This window comes from Symphalangus syndactylus, chromosome 11, assembly GCF_028878055.3.
Source record: "Symphalangus syndactylus isolate Jambi chromosome 11, NHGRI_mSymSyn1-v2.1_pri, whole genome shotgun sequence".
Taxonomy (NCBI): Eukaryota; Metazoa; Chordata; class Mammalia; order Primates; family Hylobatidae; genus Symphalangus; species Symphalangus syndactylus.
The window spans coordinates 70594875-70622651 of NC_072433.2; the positions used below are offsets into that span (position 1 = coordinate 70594875).

General features: G+C 36.5%; 2 protein-coding genes and 1 non-coding gene across 12 annotated transcripts in view; 1 reads left to right on the forward strand and 2 right to left on the reverse strand.

Annotated features, from left to right (window-relative positions):
* Positions 1–26963, reverse strand: TMEM167A (transmembrane protein 167A). Of its 2 annotated transcripts, XM_063612828.1 has the most exons (5): positions 26849–26945; positions 25006–25260; positions 14543–14652; positions 11403–11437; positions 1–4582 (listed from the first exon to the last, which is right to left on the reverse strand). In XM_063612828.1, exons 1-5 carry the CDS (start codon positions 26849–26851, stop codon positions 4512–4514), a joined length of 474 nt encoding a protein of 157 aa, XP_063468898.1. In that variant the 5' UTR covers positions 26852–26945; the 3' UTR covers positions 1–4511. The 2 variants fall into 2 exon arrangements, with proteins under 2 accessions (XP_063468898.1, XP_055089391.1); XM_055233416.2 differs by lacking the exon at positions 25006–25260 and having other exon boundaries at positions 26849–26963.
* Positions 13740–13873, reverse strand: LOC129457953 (small nucleolar RNA U109). Its single transcript, XR_008649481.1, has one exon. It is a non-coding gene; the product is annotated as a small nucleolar RNA U109 (small nucleolar RNA).
* Positions 26903–27777, forward strand: part of XRCC4 (X-ray repair cross complementing 4) — a 315918-nt gene continuing 315043 nt past the window's right edge. For 5 of the 9 annotated variants that reach the window (XR_010114442.1, XM_063612826.1, XM_055233413.2 and 2 more), the window contains exon 1: positions 26977–27142. The gene's annotated coding sequence lies outside the window, so the exon portion shown is untranslated. Of the gene's footprint in view, positions 27190–27777 lie in introns of all 9 variants that reach the window. The other 4 variants (XM_063612820.1, XM_063612824.1, XM_063612822.1 and 1 more) reach the window with 2 other exon arrangements.

A 27777-nucleotide genomic window follows, 5' to 3' on the forward strand; every position in this document is an offset into this window, starting at 1 on the left:
TTGAGAGTTCATCTTGACTTTTATTACACACTAGACATATATGAACTAACCAGAGATGTGAATGATTCTCTGCACTCTTAAAATCACAGGAAATATATTTCCACCTCCCCCTTTTTTTGATATTGGAGTAGCATTTCAGATTTTAGAGATTAGCTTAGGGCAAAGTAAAAGTCATGGAAGGCAGTGTATAAATAACATTAATTATGAAGCTACTTTTCAGAAGCTAGTAGTAACTTGCTTAGTAATAACCACAAGGCTGTGCAGCGTTCACAGTGCTGGTATTAATCAGCTACATATTTTGAACATCTACTGTTACTGGATACCAAAGAAAGTGAGTTAAGAATCTTCCATTCTTGTTATAAGCTTCCTATGATGCAGTAACTTCTCAAAGGCTTTGCGAAAAGCGTAAGTCCTTGCTTTTTGAGAATTTTTTTTTTGTGCACCCAGGAAATGTAAATGCAACCATCACTGCTTCTTGTGCAGGTGTGTGCTTTAACAATCAGGGCTGCTTTTGGCATCAAGAGTATGAGCTATTAAGAGTTTCTAAAAATAATGACCTAACTAGTCAGGTGCCTCCACCTTATATACTATTCAGGCAAGTCTTCGGAAAGTATACTACTGTATTCCTAGTCCAAAATAAGGTAGGCATGAATATATTCAACCCTGTTTGCACATACACCAAGGAAGAATTTAAATTTTTGCCCTTAAGTAGTTTTGTGTTAGGCAGGAGGAAAAACATACTCAATTTTGAGGTAGGTAATCAACAGGAATGAGAAAAATACAAGACAGTCTAAGATCTAACCTTTGTCCACCTTTCTAGGCTTATGTCTTAATACTCCCAAAGTGGCACAAGCTAGGTTATTTCTAGTTCTTTTTTTTTTTTTTTTTTTTTTGAGACGGAGTCTTGCTCTGTCTCCCAGGCGGGAGTGCAATGGCGTGATCTCGGCTCACTGCAAGCTCCGCCTCCCGGGTTCATGCCATTCTCCTGCCTCAGCCTCCCGAGTAGCTGGGACTACAGGCGCCTGCCAACACGTCCGGCTAATTTTTTGTATTTTTAGTAGAGATGGGGTTTCACTGTGTTAGCCAGGATGGTCTCGATCTCCTGACCTCGTGATCCGCCCGCCTCGGCCTCCCAAAGTGCTGGGATTACAGGCTTGAGCCACCGCGCCCGGCCTATTTCTAGTTCTTAACAGACTACTGTGCTTTTGCACAATGCTCTCATGTTCAGCTTAAGCAATGCTCCTCTGGAAGTTCACACCCTAACTGAACTGTCACTCTTCTTTGTTTTCTTCTAGAATCCTGGGATTATCTGAATAATAAATGCCATCACATTGTACTTTTAATACATACTTCATCTCTTCCACCTAGTGCACTATGAATTACTACGAGGAAGAATCTGTGTGCCTATCTTCCTGTCTTCAGTGATGATATACTGAAAGAATGGTGTAGAAATAGAAATATTCTATCTACCAGTGCTAAGTCTTTTTCACAAAACCAGGCAGAGATCTGCTCATTTTTACTCTGTAAACTTGGAAAAGTTAATTTATTCAATCTCTATTTTGTCCTAACTAGACTGATCATCTTATTACTAAGATGAAGGAATCTATTGCAAGTTACACATTACTATCATCCCCCGGTATGAAAGAGCGATTTTGAACCTGAATATATAAGAGCATTCAAGATATTGCCTGACACTGTAGAACAGGGATTAACAAGACACTGGACTTGATCCTCAAATTATTTAAGCCACAGAAGGGATTCAGACTCTGGCCTTTTGATTGACCACCTTCTAAGATTGCTTGAAAAGATAACGCCCTTCCTATTAGCACAGCTGAAGCCAATCCGGAACTAAACATCAGCACACAAAAAATGCCAGGATAGATGGAATCAAAAGACTCTGAAGCCAGCAAGCTGAGGACTTCAGTGTCCATCATCCGATCCTACCCTGTAACAACAGGTCTATATGATAGAGATATTCCATCTAAGCTGGAGGCCATTATCCTTAGCAAACTAACACAGAACAGAAAACCAAATACTACATGTTCTCACTTAGAAGTAGGAGCTAAACGATGAGAACTCAAGGACACAAAGAAGGGAACAACAGACACTGGGGCCTACTTGAGGGTGGAGGGTAGGGAGGAGGGAGAAGAGCAGGGAAAATAACTACTGGGCACTAGGCTTAGCACCTGGGTGACAAAATAATCTGTACAACAAAACCCCTTGACATGAGTTTACCTATATAACAACCTGCACATGTACCCCTGAACCTAAAATAAAAGTTAAAAATCTAAAAGAGATATTCTGATGCTTAAGTTGATCTTTAATAACCTTCTGCATCCCACCACCCCACCAAAACCGCAAGAGAAATATCTCAATATTCTGTGGGCTTAAAACCACCTACACTGCCCTTTGGGTTAGAGAACAGGATTCAGTGGTCCTCTCTGAAAAATATACATTAAAGAAAATGTTAATTGCTTTTATTCATACTGTGTCTCTCCCTGACTTGCAAGAGCTTGTGTTTCAAAAGGTCAGAATGGTTGTTGTTACAAATATGTTGCCTCCCACTGTTTAGCATCTATATATAGCAAAAAGTTTTGTATGTTTCCACAAATTTTCCCCCAAAATTATCTCTTCCTTTACTTTCCACCTACCTCCTCTGAGATGCCAAATTAAGAAATGTCTTAGAATATCTAGAATATTCTTCCTCTTTTCATATTCGATTTGTCTTAGCATATAAAAAATTAGTTGACGTGGCTTTCAGAAAGTCCAGTTGGCAGCAGAGCTGGACAACAGATGGCCACCCAGAAATTACAGCCAGAAAGGTGACTTACTCAGCATGGATACACTACAAGAATCCTATTTTTGAGAAACCCTGAAAATCCTTGACCTGATGTAAAGCCCAAGAGGCAGTTTAGAGGAAGAACAATGATTATAACCTGATTCCCTATCTAAAGCAAAATACACCACTTTTAACTGCCACAGACATGCCAAAAATATAAAACCAAAACCAAATCAAAACAAACAAACAAAAAAATCCCCAGATAACAAAATACAGAAAATCAAACCAAAACCAAAATACACCCCCAAACAAAAAACCACCACAGGCAACACACAAGTTTAAGATGTTTCCTAGAATCCATTCCAAGTGGTTTAGTCTAAAATAAAAATAGGTGGCTTTCAGTTCCATACTTTGTTTCTGCAGAAATAACTACTAGCCTATTAATCTAGAAATACTTTTCTTTTTTTTTTAAAAAGGGAGAGTTTCTTCATTTTACCTTTATGATGAATTAATAGCTGCAAACAATCTAATTAATACTATCTACAACAGGTAATTTTTAGCTAAGATTTAAGTTCTTCTTAGCTCCGAAATTTTAACTGAATTTCAGTTGAACCTTAAGAAATGTTAACCACGACCTTAAAATAACTGCTCTATTGTAAAATTTAGAAGTCACATTTCCAATATTCCTCTTGCTTAGACTAAAAATTGTTGAAGGTCTCCTTTCACTATCAAAGTTCAAAGATACTTATGCCACAGTATACAAATCAGTAGATTTGAAAACTATTTATCACCTCCAAAGTAACAAAAGAGATTCCAGTTCAAGTTGACAAAACACAAACTGGATTTAAAGTGCTGTGTTAAAAAACAAAACAAAAATACAGTTTCTTCAGGGCAATTAAAATAAATGTTTCATTTTTGAAGCCATGACACTAAAAACGAAAAACACATATAGGATAATTATTTTATAATTGTTCTTTTCATCCTAAGAATGTTGTTTTTCAGAGAAAGATAGCTTTCTGGTAAAAATTCATGCACAAAACATGTATACTTGACAAGATGTTTCAGAGCCTACTATGCCATTTGGCTAATCTAAATCCACTAATGTTAAATATCAACATTTTCTCAATACTATTTTTAAGTTACATCTCATTTACCTTCGTCCTTAAGAACTGCATAAGCTTGTTTTAAATATTTTAAATACTTATCATAAACTAGAGTTTGCTAAGAGTAGAGGTACTCTGGTTAATGATCAAAATGGTGTGCCCAGAGGAAAAGCAAGCACTATTAAATATGAATGCAATCCTTATCAACACAAATTGAGCCATTTTAATAAAAAAGCTAGTCCAAAAAAGGGTCTCATTCTATAAAGATTAAATCATTTCCAAATCACAGTGAAAGGAACTTGAGTAATTAACCAATTTTGTTTTCTACTATGTGCCTTAGAGATACCTCACTAAAATTTCGTATCTGATACAACAGAACAACATTTGCAGAATGTAATATTGTAGTGACAGTACTGAGGTTGATTGTTACAGACTATTAAATGGTTACATCTTAATTGTTTATACAGAACACTGGTCCAATAACATGAAAATAGAGAACAGCATCTGGAAATTTATCTCATTCGATGTTCGGAGATAAAAAGAGTTAAACATCCTTTCCATTATTTTCTGCAGTAAGTCCTTGTTCACAATGAAATCTGATGGCAATTAAATTCTGGCATTTTCCCCCGCTACTGTATGAAGAGGATGCTGAAGGCCATTACTATACAGCATACTGCAACATAAGGACTCTTCCGTTCACCTGTTGAAAAAAAGGAGATATTCATCTTGATTAACTGAGTGGCTAACCTGGCTATGACAAGGTTATACTACGAGAAAGGGATACATAAGAATCAAGATAACATTCTTCCCTAGGAGGCCCACACATTGGGGGTGGGGCAGTGACAAAAACTAGATGCAACATAAAAAACAAGTACAATACAGAATGGGCTAAACTATTAATATATCAATTTATTTCTAAGAGGATCTTCTTCTCATATATTTAGAAAACCTCGAAAGCATCATTTCTTTGCCACTGTGTAAACTCAGACACTAAAAAACACAATGCAGAATGTAGGACAGAGATCCAAGAGAAACGATCTCAACTCAATTGAGGCCAAAGAAATATTGTTTATTTTCTGTCTATAAAAAGAACAAAACTTCCACCCATAAAAAGACACAATAGTTTTCCTTACTGGTAGCAATTCGTGACACTTAAAGGTACAGGGAAGGGGGAGCATTCATGGATGAAAATAAAGAGAGGATGGTCAATAAAACTGCATTTAAAAAATGGACAAATTAAAATGCTTAATTAAAAAAATTAGAAAAACTATTTCTGAGATAGTATGCTTACTCTGGGTTAGAAAAGTAGAACTAAAACCAACCACTTCTGTATGAGTCCATTTTTCACATGCCTTTAAGGAATGCTTGTATTTGGATGCTTTCCTTTGCACGAAGTGAATCTGAAACTGGCTTGTGAATTGTCTTGCAAATAGATAGAGATCATGTCATTGTGAGTTAACTCAGACTGATCTTATTCTTCTCTGTTCCTTCAATAACTGCAAGGCTATACTAATTCATAAAGCACCAGACATTTCTTTTTTTTTTTTTTTTTTTGAGACGGAGTCTCGCTCTGTCGCCCAGGCTGGAGTGCAGTGGCGCAATCTCGGCTCACTGCAAGCTCCGCCTCCCGGGTTCACACCATTCTCCTGCCTCAGCCTCTCCGAGTAGGTGGGACTACAGGCGCCCACCACCACGCCCGGCTAATTTTTTTGTATTTTTAGTAGAGACGGGGTTTCACCGTGGTCTCGATCTCCTGACCTCGTGATCCGCCCACCTCGGCCTCCCAAAGAGCTGGGATTACAAGCGTGAGCCACCGCGCCCGGCCAGCACCAGACATTTCTATGCTGCCGTGAGGATACTATAAGAAAGGAAGAAGAAACTACTTGTAGAAATAATCCTGGGTATATGCCTGGCATCCTCTAGTAGAGATGGTTTATACTACCCTCACCTGTGCTTTTCCATGAAGTTTAAAGTCAACACTTTCTTAATGAAACTCCTTATTCCACTTAGCAAGCTCAGCAAACTGCCTCTAGAAAATGTTCATCCTGACCATCTTTATTAACTAAAATTCTCAAGGTCATTTTCATTTTTATAGCTTCCTCACTGACCTCACACTGCCATATAATTGAGTTTATGTATTAGTGTCTGCTCATTGTTAATTTCCATAGAAAATATTATACGAATATACAAAAAGTTTTGGGGTTTTTCTGAAGTATTTGTTTTATCCATAGACATTTAATGGACTGCCTTCTGGCTAAAAAAAATCTAGAAAGTGAAACTGTTTTTACAATACCATCACCTCAACTGAAAATAAAAATCTTTTAAAATTAAAAAAAATCTTGGGTCACAATCTGTAAACAATGCTAATTCTCTTGGAGAAAAAAGCCCAAGTCACCAAACCAAACAAAAACAACCCCATTTGTACATAAATTTCAGAAAGACTTCGTAAGCAAGCCTGTCACTCTTACTAGGGCTATATACCCTCATCTCATACAGTCTTATTAAATACTTAAAAGAAATTAATACTGTCCTAAGTTTTCCATATGGTGGAAATTAATTTTTGAGGAAGTTCCCCTTTTCCTCATCCTTCAACTTAGAATGCTATCATTTACACATGGATTTAATTTTCCTGTTTTTAATTTTCTTAAAAGAGACTGCCATGTGGTAGAGCTAAACATCTTTAGTTGAACTTGGGTTTTAATGTTACTTTTTGTCTGGTCTTAGGTCTGTATAAGTGAATGTAAAACAGTTGCTGTAATGTGATGTGTAACATGATAGGATGATTTGGCTAGGTCTTTTCCCATTAAAATTGTATCATTTCTTTGTGGATATATTCTGTGTCAAGATAAGAGAGGAGCATATGCTTGAGAAAGCAGCATATCAGCAACATTTTCTAAGTCACTCTGCCAAAATGAAAAGCTAATGCTTTCACAGAACTGGCAAGAATGAACATTTAAAATGAACCATTCAACCTATGGCATTCATACAGTCGAGAGGAAAATGGAAATAACAAATAACAAGCAAAAAAAAAAAAAGGACACTAGACACTATTTATAATCAGACATAAAAATAGATCATACTACAGGAAATCATTAAGAAAGATACAAACTAGACATCTTAAACTCACCTATACTCTTTTAAAGCAATAATTGTGAACAAAGGGGATGTTTGGGCTGGCTCCTAAATGGAACTGTACACACTTCTCTCATTACATAAGATTGATTTAAAATACCTTAATATTTTCTTTATGCATTAGCAACTTAATAAAACTGAGATGAAAACGATGCCTCTTAACTCCAGACCTGGTCTTCCATTATGTTTTCTCTTTGTACTTTACTTGAGGTATTCTTACCACTATTTCTTGGCCATATTCTTTCTCAGAGTAACTTGTCTCTGAAGCATGCAGTTTGGTGTGCGTATATTTATATTTACCACTAACTATCAGTATTAACCATTGAGGATGCTATTTTGTCACTCTTTTCTTGGTTCTTTCTGAAGTGCTTAAGATTTCTCCTATTATTTCAGGGTTTGCAGTTGTTCATAACTGAGTGCCAGATAAGTCTGCACCATAAATTTCTGTAAATCTAGAGCAGCCCTTCTCACTCCAGTACTATGGACATTTTGAGCTTGATAATTCTGTTGTGATGGATTCCCTGTGCATCCTAGGATGCTTAGCAACATCCCTCACCTATATCCGCTACATGTCCCTGAGTCCAGTTGTGACTATCAAAGCTGTCTCTCTATTTTGTCAAATGTCCCGGAGTGGTAACTACTTACCTAGGCAATATCTGTGATTTTACCAGTTTAAGGTAATGATACCTATTACAAAAGAAAGACTCTTACACCTGTCACCATAAGAGAGAACAAAGTATGACAGAACACTGAGGAAGAATAGCTGAATACGTTAAAATCATACTTATTTCTCTGGAAGATAAAGTCTGTTTCAATAGTCATTATATCAGAATTACGGCCTTGAAACAGGCACTTTTCTATGAAGTCTTTTATGCTTACACTATCATTTGCCATAACAAGAAACTGGAAAGGTCAAAGAACCTTATGATTTCATCATCACAGATTTAGAAAGGACTTCTGGATAATTTAGTATTATGCTTACAATTTCCACCATTAATGGGTCTTGCCTATCATTAAAAGCTTAAGGGAAGAAAACCTGCTCTCAAAATTATTTCAATGGCTAACAACATACGAACCTTAGACAATGCTTTAAAGATTTGAAGACTAGTTTACGCTATAAGCATCTTCAGACATATTACATCAATTCCCAGGTTTTCTTTCAAAAAATTTCTAAGTACAGATATATTTCATTTTATTGTGCTTTGCAGATATTGCCCCATTGAAAAAAAATTGGAGGTTTATGGCAACCTTGCATTGAGCAAATCTTATTGGTGCCAGTTTTTAAAAACAGCATGTGCTCAATTTGTGTCTCTGTGTCATATTTTGGCAATTCTCCCAATATTTCAAACTTTTTCATTATTATTGTATCTTTTATGGTGATCTGTGATCACTGATCTTTCACGGTACCATTGCAATTGTTGTGGGGCACCATGAACTGTGCTCATATAAGATGGCAAACTTATTTGGTAAATGATACACCAATGATAAGAAACTATAGCAAGTTATGCAGAAACTAGCTAAGATAACTGATCAAAGTAGCTACACTAAACAACAGATTTTCAATGTAGACAAAATAGCCTTCTATTGAAAAAGATGGCATCTAGGAATTTCACAGCTAGAGGGGAGAAGTCAGTGCCTGACTTCTACTGCTTCAAAGGACAGGCTGACTCATGTTAGGGGCTAATGTAGCTGGTGGCTTTAAGCGGAAGTCAATGCTCATTCACCTGCTGAAAATTCTACAGCTTTTAAGAATTATGTTAAATCTGCTCTGCCTATGCTCTAGAAACAGAAAAACTAAGTCTGGATGACAGCATATCTGTTTACAGCATGGTTTACCGAATACTTCAATGGAGGAAGTAACCGCAGATGTGGTGAAAAGAGTAAGAGAACTTTAATTAGAAGGGGAGCCTGAATATGTGATTGAAGTACTATAATCTCATGATGAAATCGGAATGAATAACTGCTTCTTATGAACACAGAAAATGGTTTCTTGAGATGGAATTTACTCCTGGTGAGGATGCCATGAACATTGTTGAAATGACAACAAAGGATTTAAAATATTACATAAACTTAGTTGCTAAATCAGTGGAGGGTTTGAGAGGATTGAATCCAGTTTTGAAACAAATTCTACTGTGGATAAAATGCTACCAAATAGCACTGCATGTTACAGAGAAATCTTTCATGAAAGGAGGAGTCAATCCATGTGGCAAACTTCACTGTTATCTTATTTTAAGAAACTGCCAGTCACCCCAACCTTCAACCACCACCACCCTGATCAATCAGCAGCCATCAACATTGAGGCAAGACCCTCCACCAGTGGAATGATTACGACTCACTAAAGGGTCAGATATAATCATCAGTGATTTTTAGCAACACAGTATTTTTCAATTAAGGTACACACATTGTTTTTAAAGACACACTGCTACTCCACACTTAATAGACCGCTAATGTATACACAACTTTTATATGTACCAGAAACCAAAAAAAATTGTTGACTTGCTTTATTGTGGTGGTCTGGGACTGAACATGCAGTATCTCTGAGGTATACCTGTATTACAAATACTCAGTTTGTGTTTTTCAATCTTATGAAGTTTGTTTCCTTTATGGACCATCCTCTAAATTTTCCACATCTCTGAGAAGTTGAAAACCAAAATAAAACACAATACTCTAAAGGGAACACAGTTTATCTAATGGAGATGACTCTTCAATTCTCCATCCTATTTAAAGGGATTAGTTGAGAGAATTTAGGCTGTTGTCAGACTGGCTAACAACAATAAATGTCAAACGTAGAAAAAATATTTTTCATTATAAACATCTAACAGCTTTATGAAAGAAAAAGTAGTTATGCATAAATTCAAAGTTAGAAGAAGAGTACTAAAACAAAAGAATTTTTCTTTGGTCATGCAAATGATTCCAAAGAGGACAGATAAGAAATACTCAATTTCAGTCCAAGTGGTATATGTGCAATTGCCTGGAGTTTTTTTTTTTTTTTTTTAATTAAAAAGGTTAAAAAAAGGTGTAATTTATTATTCAAGAATACTGATGAATGGCTGGGCACAGTGGCTCATGCCTGTAATCCCAGCACTTTGGGGAGGCTGAGGCAGGCAGATCACGAGGTTAGGAGTTGGAGACCAGCTTGGCCGACATAGTGAAACCCTGTCTCTACTAAAAATACAAAAAATTAGCTGGGCATGGTGGTGGGCGCCTGTAATTCCAGCTACTTGGGAGACTGAGGCAGGAGAATCGCTTGAACCCAGGAGGCGGAGCTTGCAGTGAGTGGAGATCGCGCCACTGCACTCCAGCCTGGGCGACAGTGCAAGACTCCATCTCCAAAAAAAAAAAAAAAAAAGAATACTGATGAATGATGCAATAAAATACATGTTAATTCATTCACTTAATCATTTGAGAGTCTACTATATGCTGGGTACAGTGTTAAATGTTACATATACAGGGCGAATGGATAGGAGTATATTATTAACTATAAAAACATGTATGATGCTACTAATCTCTTATCATGGGAAGTTGTAAGACAACCACATCTACCTTAACTTTAATTGCTTCTTGGCCTTTTAGCTAAGATCAAGTGTAGTACTTTAACTTGAGTCAAACAGTTAGGCTATGACCACACTGGTTCAATAGACAAAACAGTTAAACATTCTGTTACTTAAATAGGGCAATAAAGTGATTGTTTAGATAGCTGCTCAGAAAGACTTTGATTAGATGGGAATACATCCTAGTTATCAAAATGGTATACATTATACAGAACAGCATACTCTATACTTCTATACTATCAACATGTGGGCATAAAACCACATACATTTATTTCCCCCAATACCAGGAATGCATGGTATTTGATATCTAAATTAGAGAGACTTTTCCATCTCTGTGTTAATGAAGTATCCACCAAATCTAGTTTTATTCTTTTTTTATTTTGAGACAGTCTCACTCTGTCGCCCAGGTTGGGGTACAGTGGTGTGATCTGGCTCACTGCAACCTCTGCCTCTCGGGTTCAAGAGATCCTTCTGCCTCAGCCTCCTCAGTAGCTGGGATTACAGGTATGCATGCCCGGCTAATTTTTGTATTTTTAGTAGAGACAGGGTTTCACCATGTTGGCCAGACTGGTCTCGACTCCTGACCTCAGGTAATCCTCCTGCGTTGGCCTCAAAAAGTGCTGGGATTACAGGTGTGAGCCACCAGGCCTGGCCCAAATGTGGTTTTAAATAGCATAAGGAAAAGAGCTTGATACAACTTACAAACTTTTGCAAAAATGCATAAAATTGGGAAGCCTGCCCTTTAAAAATTAACATTTCACTTGTGAGATTATAACATTAAGTAAATTGGTCAACAATTTACAGCTGAAGAAATGGAGGAAGATTATAGACACTTACCAATTCTGGCACACTTCCAAAATATACCCAACAATCTGCATAGAATAAAAAAAGAAAAAAAGTAGCTATTGATTACTCAGAAAGGTAAATCATTCTCTTGATATCATATAGGGAATTAATTGTATATTAACATATTAACCTTTAACACTTTGCTTCAAATTTGAAATCTGCTTATTTGATGTTGAGCCACCGTTCATGTATGAAAGTAGGACACAATGGCATATCAACCATCAATGTACAGAAACTGCTATGAATTGGAAAATAAATAGTGTCATAGGTAAAATCCAGGGCAAATTAGTGAGAGTGGCAAAAATTTGCATAAGGGCTTACTATTCAGTTAACTTACTCTACTTTCAAAAGCAGAAAATGTATATGACAATTTAAGCATCAATTTTGATAAAATGTTCAATGAACATTTTTTGGTTGAATGTGACACCAAAAAAACTCTTATAATAAACTTTAATTTCTTACAGAATGTAGCTCTAAAGGTAAATAATCTATAACAATGAATTCCAATGATGGTATTTACTTATCTGTGTCATTTACTAAGAAAGAATTAAAAATATGCCTATATTTTCAATGTAAGTAGAAAATCTCCTAGTTTAAAGGACGCTCTGTGAATTCACCAAATATGGCATTTAAAGCACATATTCTGGAAATAAGTATTAGAATGGAGATACATATTCCAATTGTATGAATGAATATATTATGAACTACATATTATATGGAGTTATCACTTATTTGGCATGTATAACAAATAATTTTTGAAAAAAAGACCAACTGAGTCATCAATGAATAGAGATATCTTAAAAAGTATCACTGAAGACACTATTTTCTTGGTCTGACAAAGTAAAAGAATTATAAATAGTGTCACATATGGTTGCAAATTAAGATAAATTAATATTATGTTATGTAAATTAGAATTATTATCTCAAGAAAATCACAATACTTAAATTCCAGAAAAATTTATAGTATACTTTTTTTTTTTTTTTTGCCGAAAGAGATGGCTGGCTAGTGAATCATTACATCTGAATGGGTAAGACTGACAGAAAATTCTGGTTCAGTTAAGTTCTATATATGTTCCTCCTCTGAAGTATAACTTCCTGACCTCAAAGCAAAAGGTCTCTTAACCTATCAACCATCAATATATAGAAACTGCTATGAATTGGAATATACACAGTTTAGATTAAATGGAATTAAGCAAAAACATGAGTTTATTTCAAAGTATGAACATTCTGACAGGCTAAACAATTTTACTATAGAAATAAAATGACAAAACCCATATATATTCCTGAAAATAAGCTAAAATAAAGGCCAAATTATGCTTAAATTCAGTCCTACTTACTGGTTACATAACTGTGAGCAAGGTATTGTACCTCTTTAACAGAAGTACCCACCCTCAAAGGGTTGTTATGAGGATGAAATGAGTGATTATACAGAAAGTCCTTAGAATGGTGACTTACATGTACTGTGTTCATATATAGGCTAAAGGTACATGTGATAACACGAGGTATCACTTAAAATTGGCTAACATTTCTTCATCAAACAATGGAATAGGTTAGGCATTTGCAAAGCCATGGCTCCTTTGTTCTAGAACCCACTGAAAACCACAAGATCACAAACTCAAAGTCTTTTTGGGTCTAATATTCTAGAAGTAACAAAATATCATTAAGAAACTGGTACAACAGGATTAACAATATTAACAGCTTTTATAAATGAATAAAGAATCCTAACTTGGTAACTCAGAGACTTATCAGCACCACTTTGGTTTTTTCCACATATTTCTCTACCTAGATATATTTCTGTAATACCCCAATTTTACTTACACATGCACACACACACACACACACACACGAAGTCTGTTAGTTGATTAAAAAAATGTAATTACATTGCTTAGTTATTATGGCTAAATACCAATAAGTATATTTGCTGATAATGCTATCAGGTCTATGAAACCAGGATAAAGACCACATAGTAATCTTTTTTACTGCTGCTTAGTTCTATATTATTTGAAGTAGCAAAAACTGAAGTTATTTTAAACAGTGAAGTCATCAAGAACTTGCTTCATCCAATCTGTCTAGGTATCTCCACCTAACCATGGTATATATTCTCACTATAATAAAAGATTATGAGTCTCATAAAAACATGTAATTTTAACAGAAAGAGACTAGGCCTATTAAATTTTCTATACAAAATAATTCTTAGTTATAAATCAAAATAAAATGGTGCTTAACATGTACATAGGTAGAAATAAAGGTTTTAAAAAAAGCTTTCAAACAGTTGACTGTATTAGTACATATTTTAAAATGTAAAAATAGGCATGTTCTTTTTGGTCTTTTATGTTGGAGAAATATACTACCACTCAACCTTTACTAGAAGGTTGGCAGCCCTGAGAACTCCTTTGTTAATGTAGCATGTTATGAATGTATTCCTGCTCCCAAGGAATGAGAAGCAGACATTTCCACATGCAACCTACTTGCTTTTGAAGAAGAATTTTCGTAATAGAATAGGGAAAGTACTCTACTATGATGTAATTATTCTTTAATGAGATAAACACTTAAATATCTTAGATGGACATTATGCATTATATTAGAATTCCAATAAACTCATCAATAGGAATAAGTGTTTACTAGAGTCTACCATACGCTTCAATTCTAAGTTTACAGTTGGCAGGTACAGAAGTGAAAGATGCAATGAAACTGTCTACTTGGATATAAAGACTTCATGCACAGCCAAGCAACAAATAAAGTAATTTCAACAAATGGGTGAATATTGAAGAATAAATGCAACAGGACTTTACTGAAAAAGGTGGAATGAAGAGAAGACAGTGTCTACAAGGAGATGGAGTATTATCATAAAAACTGATGGACAACTAACATCTATTTTCACCTTCAGTAAGTTAAATCCCTCATGCAATTTTTTACTCTAACACATTTTAGGTCACTTCTGAAATTTACCTTTTAATTTAGTAAGATATTGTGAATATAAAGTTTTTGAATTTTTAACAGGAAGAAAATGAAAAAAGTTATCACAAAACCAAATTACATGTAGGAATTAAATTATCTAATAATTCATATGTTACCTTACATTCAACATCTGTAAGAACTAATTTGGGTGATTAGACATCATTAGTAACATACCCAGTTTTATTTCTGTCCAGGAGGCTTGGTGCCAAGGATCGAATATAAGCACAGGTACATATAAGCAGCAAGATTACAGTCAATAGACTCTGAAAATTGAAAATGGCAGACTAAAAAGAAAAAAAAAAAGAAAAATTAATATCACAAGAAAAACTTCATAGGTAAAAAATGTTTGACAATTCCACATTTAGAGTCATGTTTTTATTTCTTCAAGAAGGCAAGCAGAATGACAAGTCTGGCAACAATTAAAACCAGATTCTTAAGGTCTTCTACAGTCTTCAAGCTCTGCCAATCGCTGGTTTTATGGCCTTAGCGGAATTACTAGCTTTTCTAAGTCTTTGGCTGGGTGGAGAATGGGGAGACAGACTTAAATGCTAGCTAAGTTTCTTTTAATTCTGAATTTTTTTAAGGATAAACATCCTTTAAATTTAAGCTATAATTTTCCATGAGTTGACAAATACTAGGCTAATAGATTTTGGAGAAAGAAAGAAAGCATCTGTACTTCCACTGTTGGATTTTTAAAAGTTATTCATTACAGGTTGAACATCCCTAATCCAAAATCCAAAATGTTCCAAAATCAGAATTTTTTTGAGTGCCAAAATGATGCTAAAAAAAAAAATGTTCATTGGAGCATTTTGGATTTCTGATTAGAGATGCTCAACGAGTAGGTATAATGCAATTATTCCAAAATCCCACCAAAAATTTGAAATCCAAAACATTTCTGGATCCAAGCATTTTGGATAAAACACATTTAGCTTGTATTTAATAGTTCAAGTCTTATTCCAAAGTTAAAATTTAACACAAGAATCATAAGAAACCATAAGTTCCATAAGTTTCCACAGTCAAACAAAATCATAGGTTTCCAGTTAAAGTAAATGGAAGTGGACTTATTCTATTCAAAATTCAGCTCTAGCATCACCTTTTTAGGGAAGTTTCCTTTAATCCATCTGCCTCCCTTCTCTTATTTTATGTAGAACTCTCTTTTCTATTCTCATAGCAAACTGTTACCTTTATTATAATATTAATCTCTGAAGGGTGGACATTGTGTTATCAGGTTATCAGACTCTGAATCTCCAGCACCAATCATATGCCTGTCTCACACTAGAAGCCCAATAAGAGATAGTTGAAAAAATAAAATGAAATTAAGAAAGTGCAAGAATATTACTGTGTATATATAACAAAGAATAACATTTTCATCATATACAAGGAGATAAAATATGTCAATCTCACACAACAGCCAGCAATATGCTTGTTTAGTAAACTTAGAGGCACTTTCTAAAAAACAAACAAAAAAATCAGGAATGAAACAAAGAACGACTCATGAGAAAACTTAGTTACATAAAATTGGTACTTGCGGCTGAGTGCTTACCTGAAAAGTCCTAAAGAATTTAGTGAAAAACAGTTACAGATCTTAAGGAAATTGAGTAAGGTGGCTGGGTACATAATTAAAATATATAAATCAATAGCCTTCATAATCATATTATTATTCAGGAGAAAGAAAATGGAAAAAAGCATCCAGAACTAACAGCTAAAATATCTAGGAATAAGCTTAACAAGAAATGTGCAACATCGGCATCAAAGAAAAAAACTGACAAAATCTTAAAACATATGGAAGAACATAAAAGTAGAAGAGATTGTTGCTATGGTTTATAAATGGTTTTGCGTCCCTACCAAAGCTCAGGTTGAAATTTGATCCCCAGTAAGGTAGTGTTGGGAGGTGGGGCCTAGTGGGAAGTATTTGGGTTCGGGGACGGGGTTGTGGGGGGCAGACCTCCCATGAATGTCAGGGTGCTCTTCTCGTTAGTGAGATCTCACAAGACTGGATTAGTTTTCCAGGAAATGAATTCTTTCCGGAGAGAGCAGGTTGTTATAAAGCCATGATGCTTCTCCCTCCTTTTCACCAGGTCTGTTTCCCCTTTGACCTTCTCAGCCATGTTGTGATGCATCATAAAAGCCCTTCCCAGAAGGAGGGCCAAGCCCTACTACTCTTAGCCTACACAACTGAGAGCTAAGTGACCCTTTTTTCTTAATCAATTACCCAATTTCAGTTTTTTTTTAAAATAGCAACATAACATGGATTAAGAAACCTGGTATGCCAGATTTTTATATTGGAAGGCAACATTGTAAAGACAACCTATAAATTTAAAGTGAACCCAATACCAACAAGTTATCTTTTAAACAGACAACTAATTCTGAAGTTCATATGGAAAAAATAAGGCAAGAATAGCCAGGAGAATCTTAAAAACAAAAAAACGGACAACTAGAAACTGTTCCAATGTCATTTGAATCTTTTATATATTTTTATGATAAATATGTGCAAACTACTGAAAAAATTAAAAAACTATATACATTATTTACCAATATTCTCAAGGACAAAAAGTGCTTATGCACAATGCTAAGCGGTAGGCAAAAGGGGATCAAAGATTTCAGACAGCACATCTAAGGTATGTAAACCTTTATGCAAAGAAAGTGGGAAAATTCTGTGATTATCTCTGGATAGTTTTTTTGTGCAGGGTGGAGGGACAGAGTCTTGCTCTGCTGCCCAGGCTGAAGTGCAGTGGTGGGATCTTGGGTCACTGCAACCTCCACCTCGTGGGTTCAAGTGATTCTCCTGCCTCAGTCTCCCCAGTAGCTAGGATTACAGTCATGCTCCACTACACCTGGCTAAATTTTTTTTTTTTTTTTTAGTAGAGACAGGGTTTCCCTGTGTTGGCCAGGCCGGTCTCAAACTCCTGATCTCAAGTGATCTGCCCACCTTGGCCTCCTAAAGTGCTGGGATTACAGGTGTGAGCCATCTCTGGATAGTTTTTAATCTAATTCTCAGCTTTTCTAGATTTCTCGAATTGTCTAAGTAATACTTTTATGGTCTGAAAAAGACAAAAATGATTTGTAATTACCAGTTTAATACTTGTTTTTCTATGCATTATTTTTTCATAGATATAACAAAGATAAAATTTAATGTATCTGGGGTTTTAATTAAATTGGGTTTTAATCTTAAACCTGTGAAAGCAAGTGATACACATTTTATAACATAAATCAACAAATTAGCTTATGATCAATTGTAGATAAAAAGCACGGTATCTCACAATGCTTATCTTTCAAAGGTCATATTTTGAATATGTATGTGAATATATTAATAAATAATATTGGATAATGACCTCATAGAAAATAAAGCAGATTTCCTCCCAACAACATAACTAAATGTATATTGAGTATCCACTTTGTCTGAGAAATGAGGCAGTGGGGATTAAAAAAGAGGCACATGGTATGATTCCTTCCCTGCAGGAGTTTATGGCTAACAATAGCAATTACTGATATTCACTGAGTACTTGTTTTATGTTATCCTCATGTATCTGGGGTAAATATTACCTGAATTTTATACATGATTGTTATTACCTGTATTTTATACATGAGACTGAGGCACACAGCAGTTAGAATCAAGTAATCAAGTGAAAACAGAGCATGTACTTTAAAAAGTAAATAGCAACTCATTGTTGAATGCGGAAATGAGTTATGCAGACAAAGAATGCCATTTTTTTTAAGAAAAAGTCAGGAAAAGCTTCATGTAGAAAGCAGGAACGGAGTCAAACCTTGAAAGGGCACCATTCAGATGGGCAAATAGCAAGCTCCAGAAGAGAAAAAAACATGTGGGAAAAAAAACCTACAGAAAAAGTCATTAGCACATTCAGGGAATAATGAGAATCTTACTGTATTTTAAGCAAAAGATTCCTACAGTAAAATGGTTGGAAAATAAATCTTCAAAGTAGGTTTATCATTTTCCTAATGTAGTATCTAAATTCATGACTTTGTAATGTGTTTTCTTTCCTTCTCCAAATGCGTTTTTAAAGAAAACATGCTTAAATGATATAATGTTCAGGACTGGTTTCTAAATAATCCAGTGCACGTGTGGTGGGAGAGGGGTAGGGCTGACGATAAAACGCTGAGAATATGAGGGTTCATTATAGGCTTCTATCTCTTTATGTTTGAATGTTTTTGTAATAGAAGATAAAAAGGCACTTAAAAACATGCTTATTATGAAAGTAGAGTATGTATATACGTTTGTGTGTGAAACCATTTACAAAAGAAAACCATTTACAAGTATGAAATATATGATATATACAACTTTGTTCTGGGGGTTTAAAGCCTCTAAAGTTTAAAACAAATAATCTTAGGTAGTAAGTCTTTTAGATGTACTCAGACTCTGGTCAAAAGTGTGTTTCTAACTTATGGACATTAGCCTGCCACCTATAGCATTCCCCTTAATGCTTAGCATCTGTTGTCTGGTGATACAAAATTTTAGTCTCAGGGTTAAAGGAAACAGATGTTCCTCTTCAGTGAAAAAATAATTGCAATTTTCAATAGAAAAATGTTATTAAAAGGGAAAGGAGGAATCTAAGAAAAAGGTAAGCATATTTAATCACAAAACAGAAGAAAAGATGATTAAAAGGTGGTAAGTCAAATTCATTTACCTAGTTTAATTTTTTTCAGGGCCTTTAAGTCATGAAACCTTTTTCAAGGTACTCTATTGAGTTTTGCACATGCTATCTGTTCTTGCCTGCTTGGTGAACTGACTCATCTGCCCAACCTCAACTCAAGATTCACCTCCTCTAATGTCTTTCCTCTTCCCACTCTCCATACCAAGCAGAGTCAGGATTTTTGTATGTGCGTAATACATACACATAACAATGTGTATGTTATAGAACACATCATACTGTACTGTGATTGTCTACTCTATTGAGGTTTTTATCAATTCCCTGTGACTATTAAAATATAGTACACAGAGAAGTCACTGAAAAATGTCAAATGAACAGGAACTTGAATACAACAGGCAATAATGAACATTTTAACAAATCCAAGAGCATACTTGGATTCCAAAGAAAAAATACACATTCAAAAACCAGTGTAGATCAGATTGCTGAATACAGTATTTTGTTAACTCTTCAAGAGAAACCTCCACGTATGGCTTTGCATATGTTTACTTCTCAATAATATTTTGGAAAATCAAGTAGAAAGATGCAAATTTCCTTATATTTATGTTAAGGACCTAGGCTGTAGGGTAAAATAAAGACCTGAGGTAATTTCCATTCAGTATCCACGTCTTATATCACCTCCTGGAATTCAGATTTTCTATTCTATCAAGCAGCAAGCTTTGAAGGTGCTTGCACACCGGAGAGTGTGTGTTCTTCTGACTTCTTTTAATTCTTAAGAGATACACACTTTCAAAAAATCTGTAAGGCTGAGTAGGCTGGTTAGTTTGACCATTACTCTGAGAGCTATGTCATTCTTCTAAAACATGGCAATAGAGGCCTCCAAACGATTTGTCGTCAAGGGCTCTTTTACTAACCCTCTGCATTGTAGACTTATCTGATAACTCAGAGTCAATAAGATCTTTTGATATGCTTGAAACAACTAGTGTTATTGCACTGAGTTAATTTACCCAAACCGGAAGGAAATAAACTTGATGAGTCAGTTACTTTACTTGATCATTTTGAAATAAATCACATTTGGTTAGGTGTTTTGAAATAATAAAAATAATTCACAGACTTTATTTGGCCACCACTACAGGAGATGCAATAATTAATCAATGAATAGATGGAAGGTCAATGCAAAGCTAAGGAAGGGGTCTAGACATGAAATTACTTACAATGTTGACAAACCTCTAAAAAATGTTCTATTTTCAAGTCTATTTGAAAACTTAGAAATTTTTTTTAGATTTTTAAAATCATTTTATTAAGATAAAATTTCTCATTTTCAGAGTTATTTCTGAACACTAAAACTATATTCACTAAGTCTGATTATAAGTAAGAATTCAATATAGGAGATTTTTTAAAAAGACGAATAAAATACTTCTAAGTCTAAAAGCTCAAGGTATTTATTAACGAAACTTTCAAATAAGAAATCTTAAAAAGAATCACTGAAAACATTAGGAATAGAAGGAAAAAAGGAATTATCCAAGCAATATAAAAGTGCAAAAAGAAAGAAACAATGAGAAAAGCAGAAGAAATATACACATCAATATGCTAAACAAGCTGTGGCTAGAATGCTCAATGACTGGTTATTAAGCATACTTAATCTGCAGAAAGGAGTGACTAAATCTACAGTATTTTCATTAGTCTTGGATCACTTGGGCACTAAACAAATTGTTTAACAAATTTGTTGATTAAGCGCCTCATTTATACATAACACTGTGTTGGAGCTTCAAATGTTGACTGCCTCCTATATGGGGAATAAATTTTTACTGACATACTAATTTCTCCAGCTTTAAAACAAAAATTAAATATGAAAGACAACATTTAAAAACTCCAAATAGTAACAATTTTACTTGCATTAATACTTACTTCTTTTACATGAAACTAGTTTATCCCTTTTTGGGGGTGGAAGGGAACACAGAAATGACACTCCTGACCTAATTGTGATAAAAATTATTCAGCATTAGAAAAGTAGGTCAGCATTTATCATTTAGAAAATCTAGGTCAGGTCAGCATTTTCCAGCGAGTCTCTTAAAATGGAAAACATGAAAATGCAAGGATGTTAGCCTGCATATGAATGCACAACACACATATATATAATTTGCCCAAAATAAGTGACCAGAATTGGTTGAAAAGATTTCCACTAATACATAAAAATTATCAACATTTTCTTTTGGCATTATTAGCATATAAATTTAAACTTTGTTGCTTATCACGTGGTAGGGTGATGATACTGCACCAAATAGACAAGTAACCTCAGTTTAATTTGAGAGCAAGAAATCAGGCTTGATTAATATTTAGTTATGAACCCATCACCCATCTCCTCTCAGCAACAGTGGCCACTAAACATTTGGGTTAATGAAGTAATCCAAGTATACAAATTTGACCTTAGGTGAATCAACATCTCACATCTCCACTTGTCAGTTTCATTTCATTTGTAAAATGCGGGGGCTGGATTAAACAACCATTTGTTCTCACCAGTCATATTTTAAAAATGTACAGAGACCTTTTCTACTTAACACTTTCCATTTAACAACTTCCATGGATATGATGAGTAAAACTAACAGTACAGAGTAGAAGCGCTTGAACTCTGTTTTCCACTGGCAACACTGATTTTGTAGTTATTTTCATCTCATTATCATGGTACCTACAATTAATTTGCTGTTTGTGCTGCTTCATTTTGGAGCTATTTTATATACACCTCAGATCTAAAGATAAGGCAAAAGGGTGTCAAGAGTTAGAGGAGGCATACGCAAAACAATGATAAATGGTAGAGTGAAAAAAAATTAGAATAAATGCTCCATATATGTCTTTGATAAAAAGATTGGACAAGAGAAAGTATTCTGAAGGACAAAGAGCAAAGCCTGCTGTAAAGTCCTTTGACCTTGCAATTAAGAAAAAACAAAGACTGATAAAATGTCCTATCATATGGTATGAAATCTAACTGCTTATTAGAACCACTTGGAGCTTAAAAAGCCATCACTGCCCAGAAATTTGTATTTAACTGGTCTGGGCATCTATAGTTTCTTAAAATTCCCTGAAAGCTTTTTTTTGAGATGGAGTCTCACTCTGTTGCCCAGACTGGAGCGCAGTGGCATGATCTTGGCTCATTGCAACCTCCACCTCTTGGGTTCACGCAATTATCTTGCCTCAGCCTCCTGAGTAGCTGGGACTACAGGTGCACGCCACCACGCCCGGCTAATTGTTTTTGTATTTTTAGTACAAATGGGGTTTCACCATGTTGGACAGGCTTGTCTCGAAGGCCTGCCTCAGCCTCCTGGAAGTTTTTATTCGCAATCAGTATTCAAAAACTTTGCTAGAGAAGATCAGCACCCACATCAGATTCGTATTAGCATAATGAAGTGGTTATCAAAGGTGTGGTTCATGGAACCCTTTCATGGGTTCGTAAGATCAGAACTATTTTTATAATACTAGGATACTGGCCTTTCAACTGTGATGCTGTTTTCATGGATGACGCAAAAGCAATACTAGCGACAGAATTATCTGAACTGCTACCTCCTCACCCACCCCTGACATAAAAACTTTGCTTTTCTTAATATTTTTGTGCAATTAATGGTACTGTTGCATAGTTGAAAGGGCACAGCATTTCGTGACAAATTGGTTCAGTTTAAATCTTAGCTCTGCTATTTATATGCAGTGTGATGTTGGGCAAGACACTTAGCTCTCTGCATCTGTTTCTTCATATGAAAAATGTGGCCAGTAATACGTCTTTAATAAAACCTTGTATGTAAAATAAAACACCTGTCAGAGTAGGTGCTTAACGAAAACAGTAAGTCCTCACTTAATGTCATCCACAGGTCCTTGGAAAATGCAACTTTAAGGCAAAAGATGTATAACAAAACCAATTTACCATAGGCGAATTGATATAAACAAGAGTTAAGTTCCGATGGCGTATTTCTAGTCACAAAAGCATCACCGAACTTCCAAATCAATATCAAAACCCTTCTAATATCCAACATTGAAATAAATGTGAGTTATACATCCACTTAAGAAAGATTAATAAAAACAAGTAAGATAGCTGGCTATTTGCTATTTCAGTTCAGTGTTGAAGGTGCCGGGAGCCATCCCAGTAGCCTGGAGTATAGGACATCATTCTGGTGCAGAGCACTCAAACTGGGAGAGTGCAGACACCTCAACAAACCCAATGTATACATCTCTAGGATGTGGAAGGGAACTGGAGTACCAAGAGAAAATCCATGCAGACATGGGAAGAACAGACATGAAGACAACATGCAATTGGGAATGGAGTTTCTTCCTCATACACGTTATTGAGGATCTGCTGTATTTCTTTCCCATCCAATAAACCATCCAAGCCGGAGCTGTGCTTCATCACCCTTCACTAAGTACCTTCAAAACGATTTTCCTAGTTTTCCTTTCCTTTCAACCCAACTGCTCATCAGAGTTGAGACATTCAATCTTCGTATACCTGAACTACAACACTTGTTTTCAAGCTGGTCTCCCAGATTTTAATCTTTCTCCATTTAAATATACTCTATGTTGTTACCAGTTGGTTTTCTAAAATGCACACCTTTTATTTCCCTGCTCCAAAGCCTTTATCAAGTAAGCAATTAAACATCATCAAAATATAAAGTCTTTGGCATGGCACAAAGCTCTTCAAAATCTGGCCCCAATCTTTCTAGCCTCATCTATCACCAGTCTACCATACTTAACTTCTTTTTATTCCTGTCACATTGAGGCTCCATGCAACTATTGAACTTCATGCCTTTTGTTCCCATAACTGCTGTTTCCTTTATCTATGGGATAGAGATTGCTTGTCCCACCTCTAGCTAATGACTCCTTCCCTAATACTCTTTAAAGTACAGGTGAGAGAGAATTAATTCTTTCTTGGGGACATCTCTCAAGCAGTTCCCAGCCAGTACTACCCCTTCCACTGTGTTTAATGATTTTCTATGTATCTTCTGCTACAAGAGGAGAGAAAATACTTCACATCTATTCTCTGGAGACTCAGTTTAATTATGAAATGTGGGCAATCATTCCTACTTTGCAGAGTTTGTGAAAATCACTTAGCGCACCAAGAAAAAGACATGAAAATAAACTCCCTTACAGTTAACCAAGTAAAGGATTGGAACTGGAAATGATTCTAACTCTGGCTCAGTCTAAACCCATGCTCTTTCTACTATACGTGTGGTCTTACTACATCATAGCAGACAACAGATGGAATTTACTTATTTAATAATCTCCCCCACTGGACTGTGAAATCCTTGAAGACACTGAGCATGTTTGTATCCCCAGACTCTTTTTTTTTTTTTTTTGAGATAGAGTTTCGCTCTTGTTGTCTAGGCTGGAGTGCAATGGCACAATCTCAACTCACCACAACCTCCGCCTCCTGGGTTCAAGTGATTCTCCTGCCTCAGCCTCCCAAGTAGCTGAGGTGCTGAGTGCCACCACGCCCGGCTAATTTTTTATTTTTAGTAGAGATACGGTTTCTCCACATTGGTCAGGCTGGTCTCCAACTCCCGACCTCAGTTGATCTACCCACCTTGGGCTCCCAAAGTGCTGAGATTACAGGCCCAGACTCTTAATGGAGTACTAACTGTAGCTGGCACTGTGCCTGTAGAGATTAAAATACCTAGTCTTTAAGAATTCTGCCTAGAGAGGGAGAAATGCAGGCAACACCTTATTGCTGTTTTCTGTGAAAAGGGTTATGCTAGAGGGATACTGGAAGTATACATACGAACTAGGAATATCCCTATAGATACCTAAAGAGAGTAGAAGAAAATAGAAGGGGTTAAGGGAGGCTTTTTGGAAAGAGATGAGACATGAGAGAAATGTTGAAGGATGTTAGGCGTTGGGAACAAGGCATTCTGAAATTCTTTAAAAGTATTAATTCACAAGTGCTACAATTACTGATCATGCTGACAGTTGAAAATTATTACTGCTGATAAACATTTTGTCCTTGAAATGCTTTTTAAAAAGATTCTTGGCCAGGGACAGAGGGACGGTGGCTCAAACCTGTAATCCAAGCACTTTGGGAGGCTGAGGTGGGCAGATCACGAGGTCAAGAGATTGAGACCATCTTGGCCAACACGGTGAAATCTCGTCTCTATTAAAAATACAAAAATTAGCCGGGTGTGGTTGTGCACGCCTGTAGTCCCAGCTACTCGGGAGGCTGAGGTAGGAGAATTGCTTGAACCCGGGAAGCAGAGGTTGCAGTGAGCCGAGATTATGCCACTGCGCTCCAGCCTGGGCAACAGAGGGAGACTCCATCTCAAAAAAAAAAAAAAAAAAAAAATTCATTAAAATACAGTAATTCAGGTTTATTAAGTCATTACCATTGGGTTACCTCACAAATAAACTAAGTTTAGGTGCGAACTCAAAGATACTGAGACACTAATCCATTTTTTAAGCTGCTAAGTTAGCCTTCTTGAAACCTCACTTTGTAGCTCTGCCAACAATGTACTTTTGACATCCCAAGCTCACAGGAATAAAAAACCACCTGCCAGTTGTTTCTGTTTTCCACCTATGTCTGATTTATGTATTTATATTTATAAGAAATCACTAAGACTTCTTTCATCCTCAGTTATGTTGTGTTTCTATCGATAACAGCATGAAGATTTCGGGCATCTGGACATTAAAATAAGTTTGAGTCCTGGCTTTACAATCTACTAGGTGTGATCCGAGGCAAGTCACTCTCCTCCTGTTTCACTTCTTTCACTTGTAAACATCTACTCAGAAGTTGCTGTGAACTTGATATTTCCATGCTTATAAACTGATTTTTTGAAAAGAGCCTGGTACATAGGACGTGATAATAAATGAAAGCATTTGCTATTTTTGGAAAAACAAGCATGACAAGATAGTTTATATACTGTTGATCTTAAGCACAGTATATGCATCTTGTTTTTAGCTAGTCTGACAGTGAGATAATAAAAAGAGTTATCTTTGACTTGCACTACGAGTAGAAGAATTCAACTTCAGCTTCTAGAAAGATGTAAAAGAATTAAGAGTGACAGTCTTCCTAGTCTCAACTGCCATCTTCCCACCAGGTGGTAAATTCGTCCAGAGAAGAAATTGAATTATTGCTATATGGGATTCTGCAGCAACTTCTGTGAACATAGGCTCATAATTTTTCACCATGGACACTCAAGCTTTTTGGAGTCATAGTTGTTTTTTGGTCTATTCGCAGGCATGCATCCTTTGCCCAGAAATATACACAACATTTGGCAAATGGACCTGGAGGTAAAAGAGGAGGAAGGCCTGAGGCTAGACACCACTCCAATAAGTATATTAAGCTCCTAGAAAAGCAATCCACCTTTGCAGAGAACTCTTAACTATTAAAACCTATAGCTTGTAAAGCAGCATTTTCAAAGTTAAGAGAATAACGTGGAAGGGTGTTGAGGGGCTCCTGACTAAACAGATGAAAATGAAGGTATGGAGTTTGGTGCCAAAAGAAACTCCCCCCAAAAATCAAACAATAACACCAGAGTAAAGCCCCTAGGGCGAGATAAGGAGATGCAACAAAACAAGCGGAAACTCGAGAAGCGCTAATGCTTCAAAGGGTCAGTGACCACACATAACCTACGTAGCCAACGTGTTAAAACACACCAACGCAATTTTTTTTTTTCCTAAACAAAGTAGGAAAGCGGACTTTGCATGAGGGGCGGGCTCCCCGACCCAGGAGTCTTCCTTGGACAGTCCGTCCTGATTCTCTCTGGTTGGCCGTGGAGGGACCACATGGCTCCACGGCCAGTCAGCTCCGGGCCCACACACCCCGGGCTGCCGCACAAACTCCAGCCCTAGTCTAGGTCCACAACCCCTTCTCGAAGATCAACTGCAACCTGGGAGCCCCATTTCTTACCATAGCGAGGCCGGCGATGCCGCAGCCACATCACCCTTCCGGGCCCCAGGCGGAAGAGGCTGCACGTCCCGTCTGCCCTTCTCGCCCTCTCCAGCCGTCCGGTTGGGCTTGTCACGGCACCGCCTACCGAGCCGGGCGATTAAGACGCTAGGATAGGCTCCTCTCCACCGGAAAAGCCGGGATTAGACCACGTCCCGCCGGCCGGCGGAAGTCGCTGATGCTCTCATTGGTTGCAAGACCTTGATCTTTGAAAGCGGGCGTTTTGGAGAATACCGGAAGTAGAGTCACGGAGAGGTAGGATCAGGAAGTGGGGCTGCCTCTTGAAATAACAAAAATCTGAGGTTCTGTTCTTTATCTTTTTGCTTTCTTTTTAAAAAAGTTCCCTGCTACTTACCCCTAGAACTCCACAGTGCGAGAATCTCCCTCAATTTGTAGCTCCCGCGCCTTCCTCTTGTGGGCTTTTGGGGATGCTAGGGTTCTCGGCATCATCCTCAGGGTGCGAATCTACCTGTTCACCCCCTTTTCAGTTTCTCCATTTGCATCTGAGGGATTCTTGGGAATGCGAAGCACTTTTGAAATGCATTATGTTGGTTGTGGGATTGGGAGGACGGTTGAATCCAGAGGGTAGTGTTGAGTAGGCTGTTGGAGCATTTTCCCAGCACTGGCCTGTCCTTTCAATCCCCAGATATTGGTCAGCTGTGGGTTCCATCTAGGCATCAGGGCTGAAACGTACTAGGCAATTTGAGGTCAGGAAAGAACTTTCTGTGGTAACCAATGGAAAGGAACTGCCGTTTACGGACTGCAGCAATTGATTAGGTACTTTAAAGAGATCAACTGGCAAGACAAATGACAAGGCAACTTTTAATAAGTAGTAGTATTTAGCTTTTTTTTTTTTTTTTTTTTTTTTTTTTTTTTTTTTTTGAGACGGA

Excerpts from the sequence above, each read along its gene's own strand:
- TMEM167A (XM_063612828.1), bottom strand. Across the intron at positions 14,653-25,005 it reads CCAAAGTGCTTGGATTACAG|TCTGCCATTTTCAATTTTCA; the intron begins GTTTGAGCCACC and ends TTTTCTTTTTAG. Across the intron at positions 11,438-14,542 it reads CTGGACAGAAATAAAACTGG|ATTGTTGGGTATATTTTGGA; the intron begins GTATGTTACTAA and ends TATTCTATGCAG.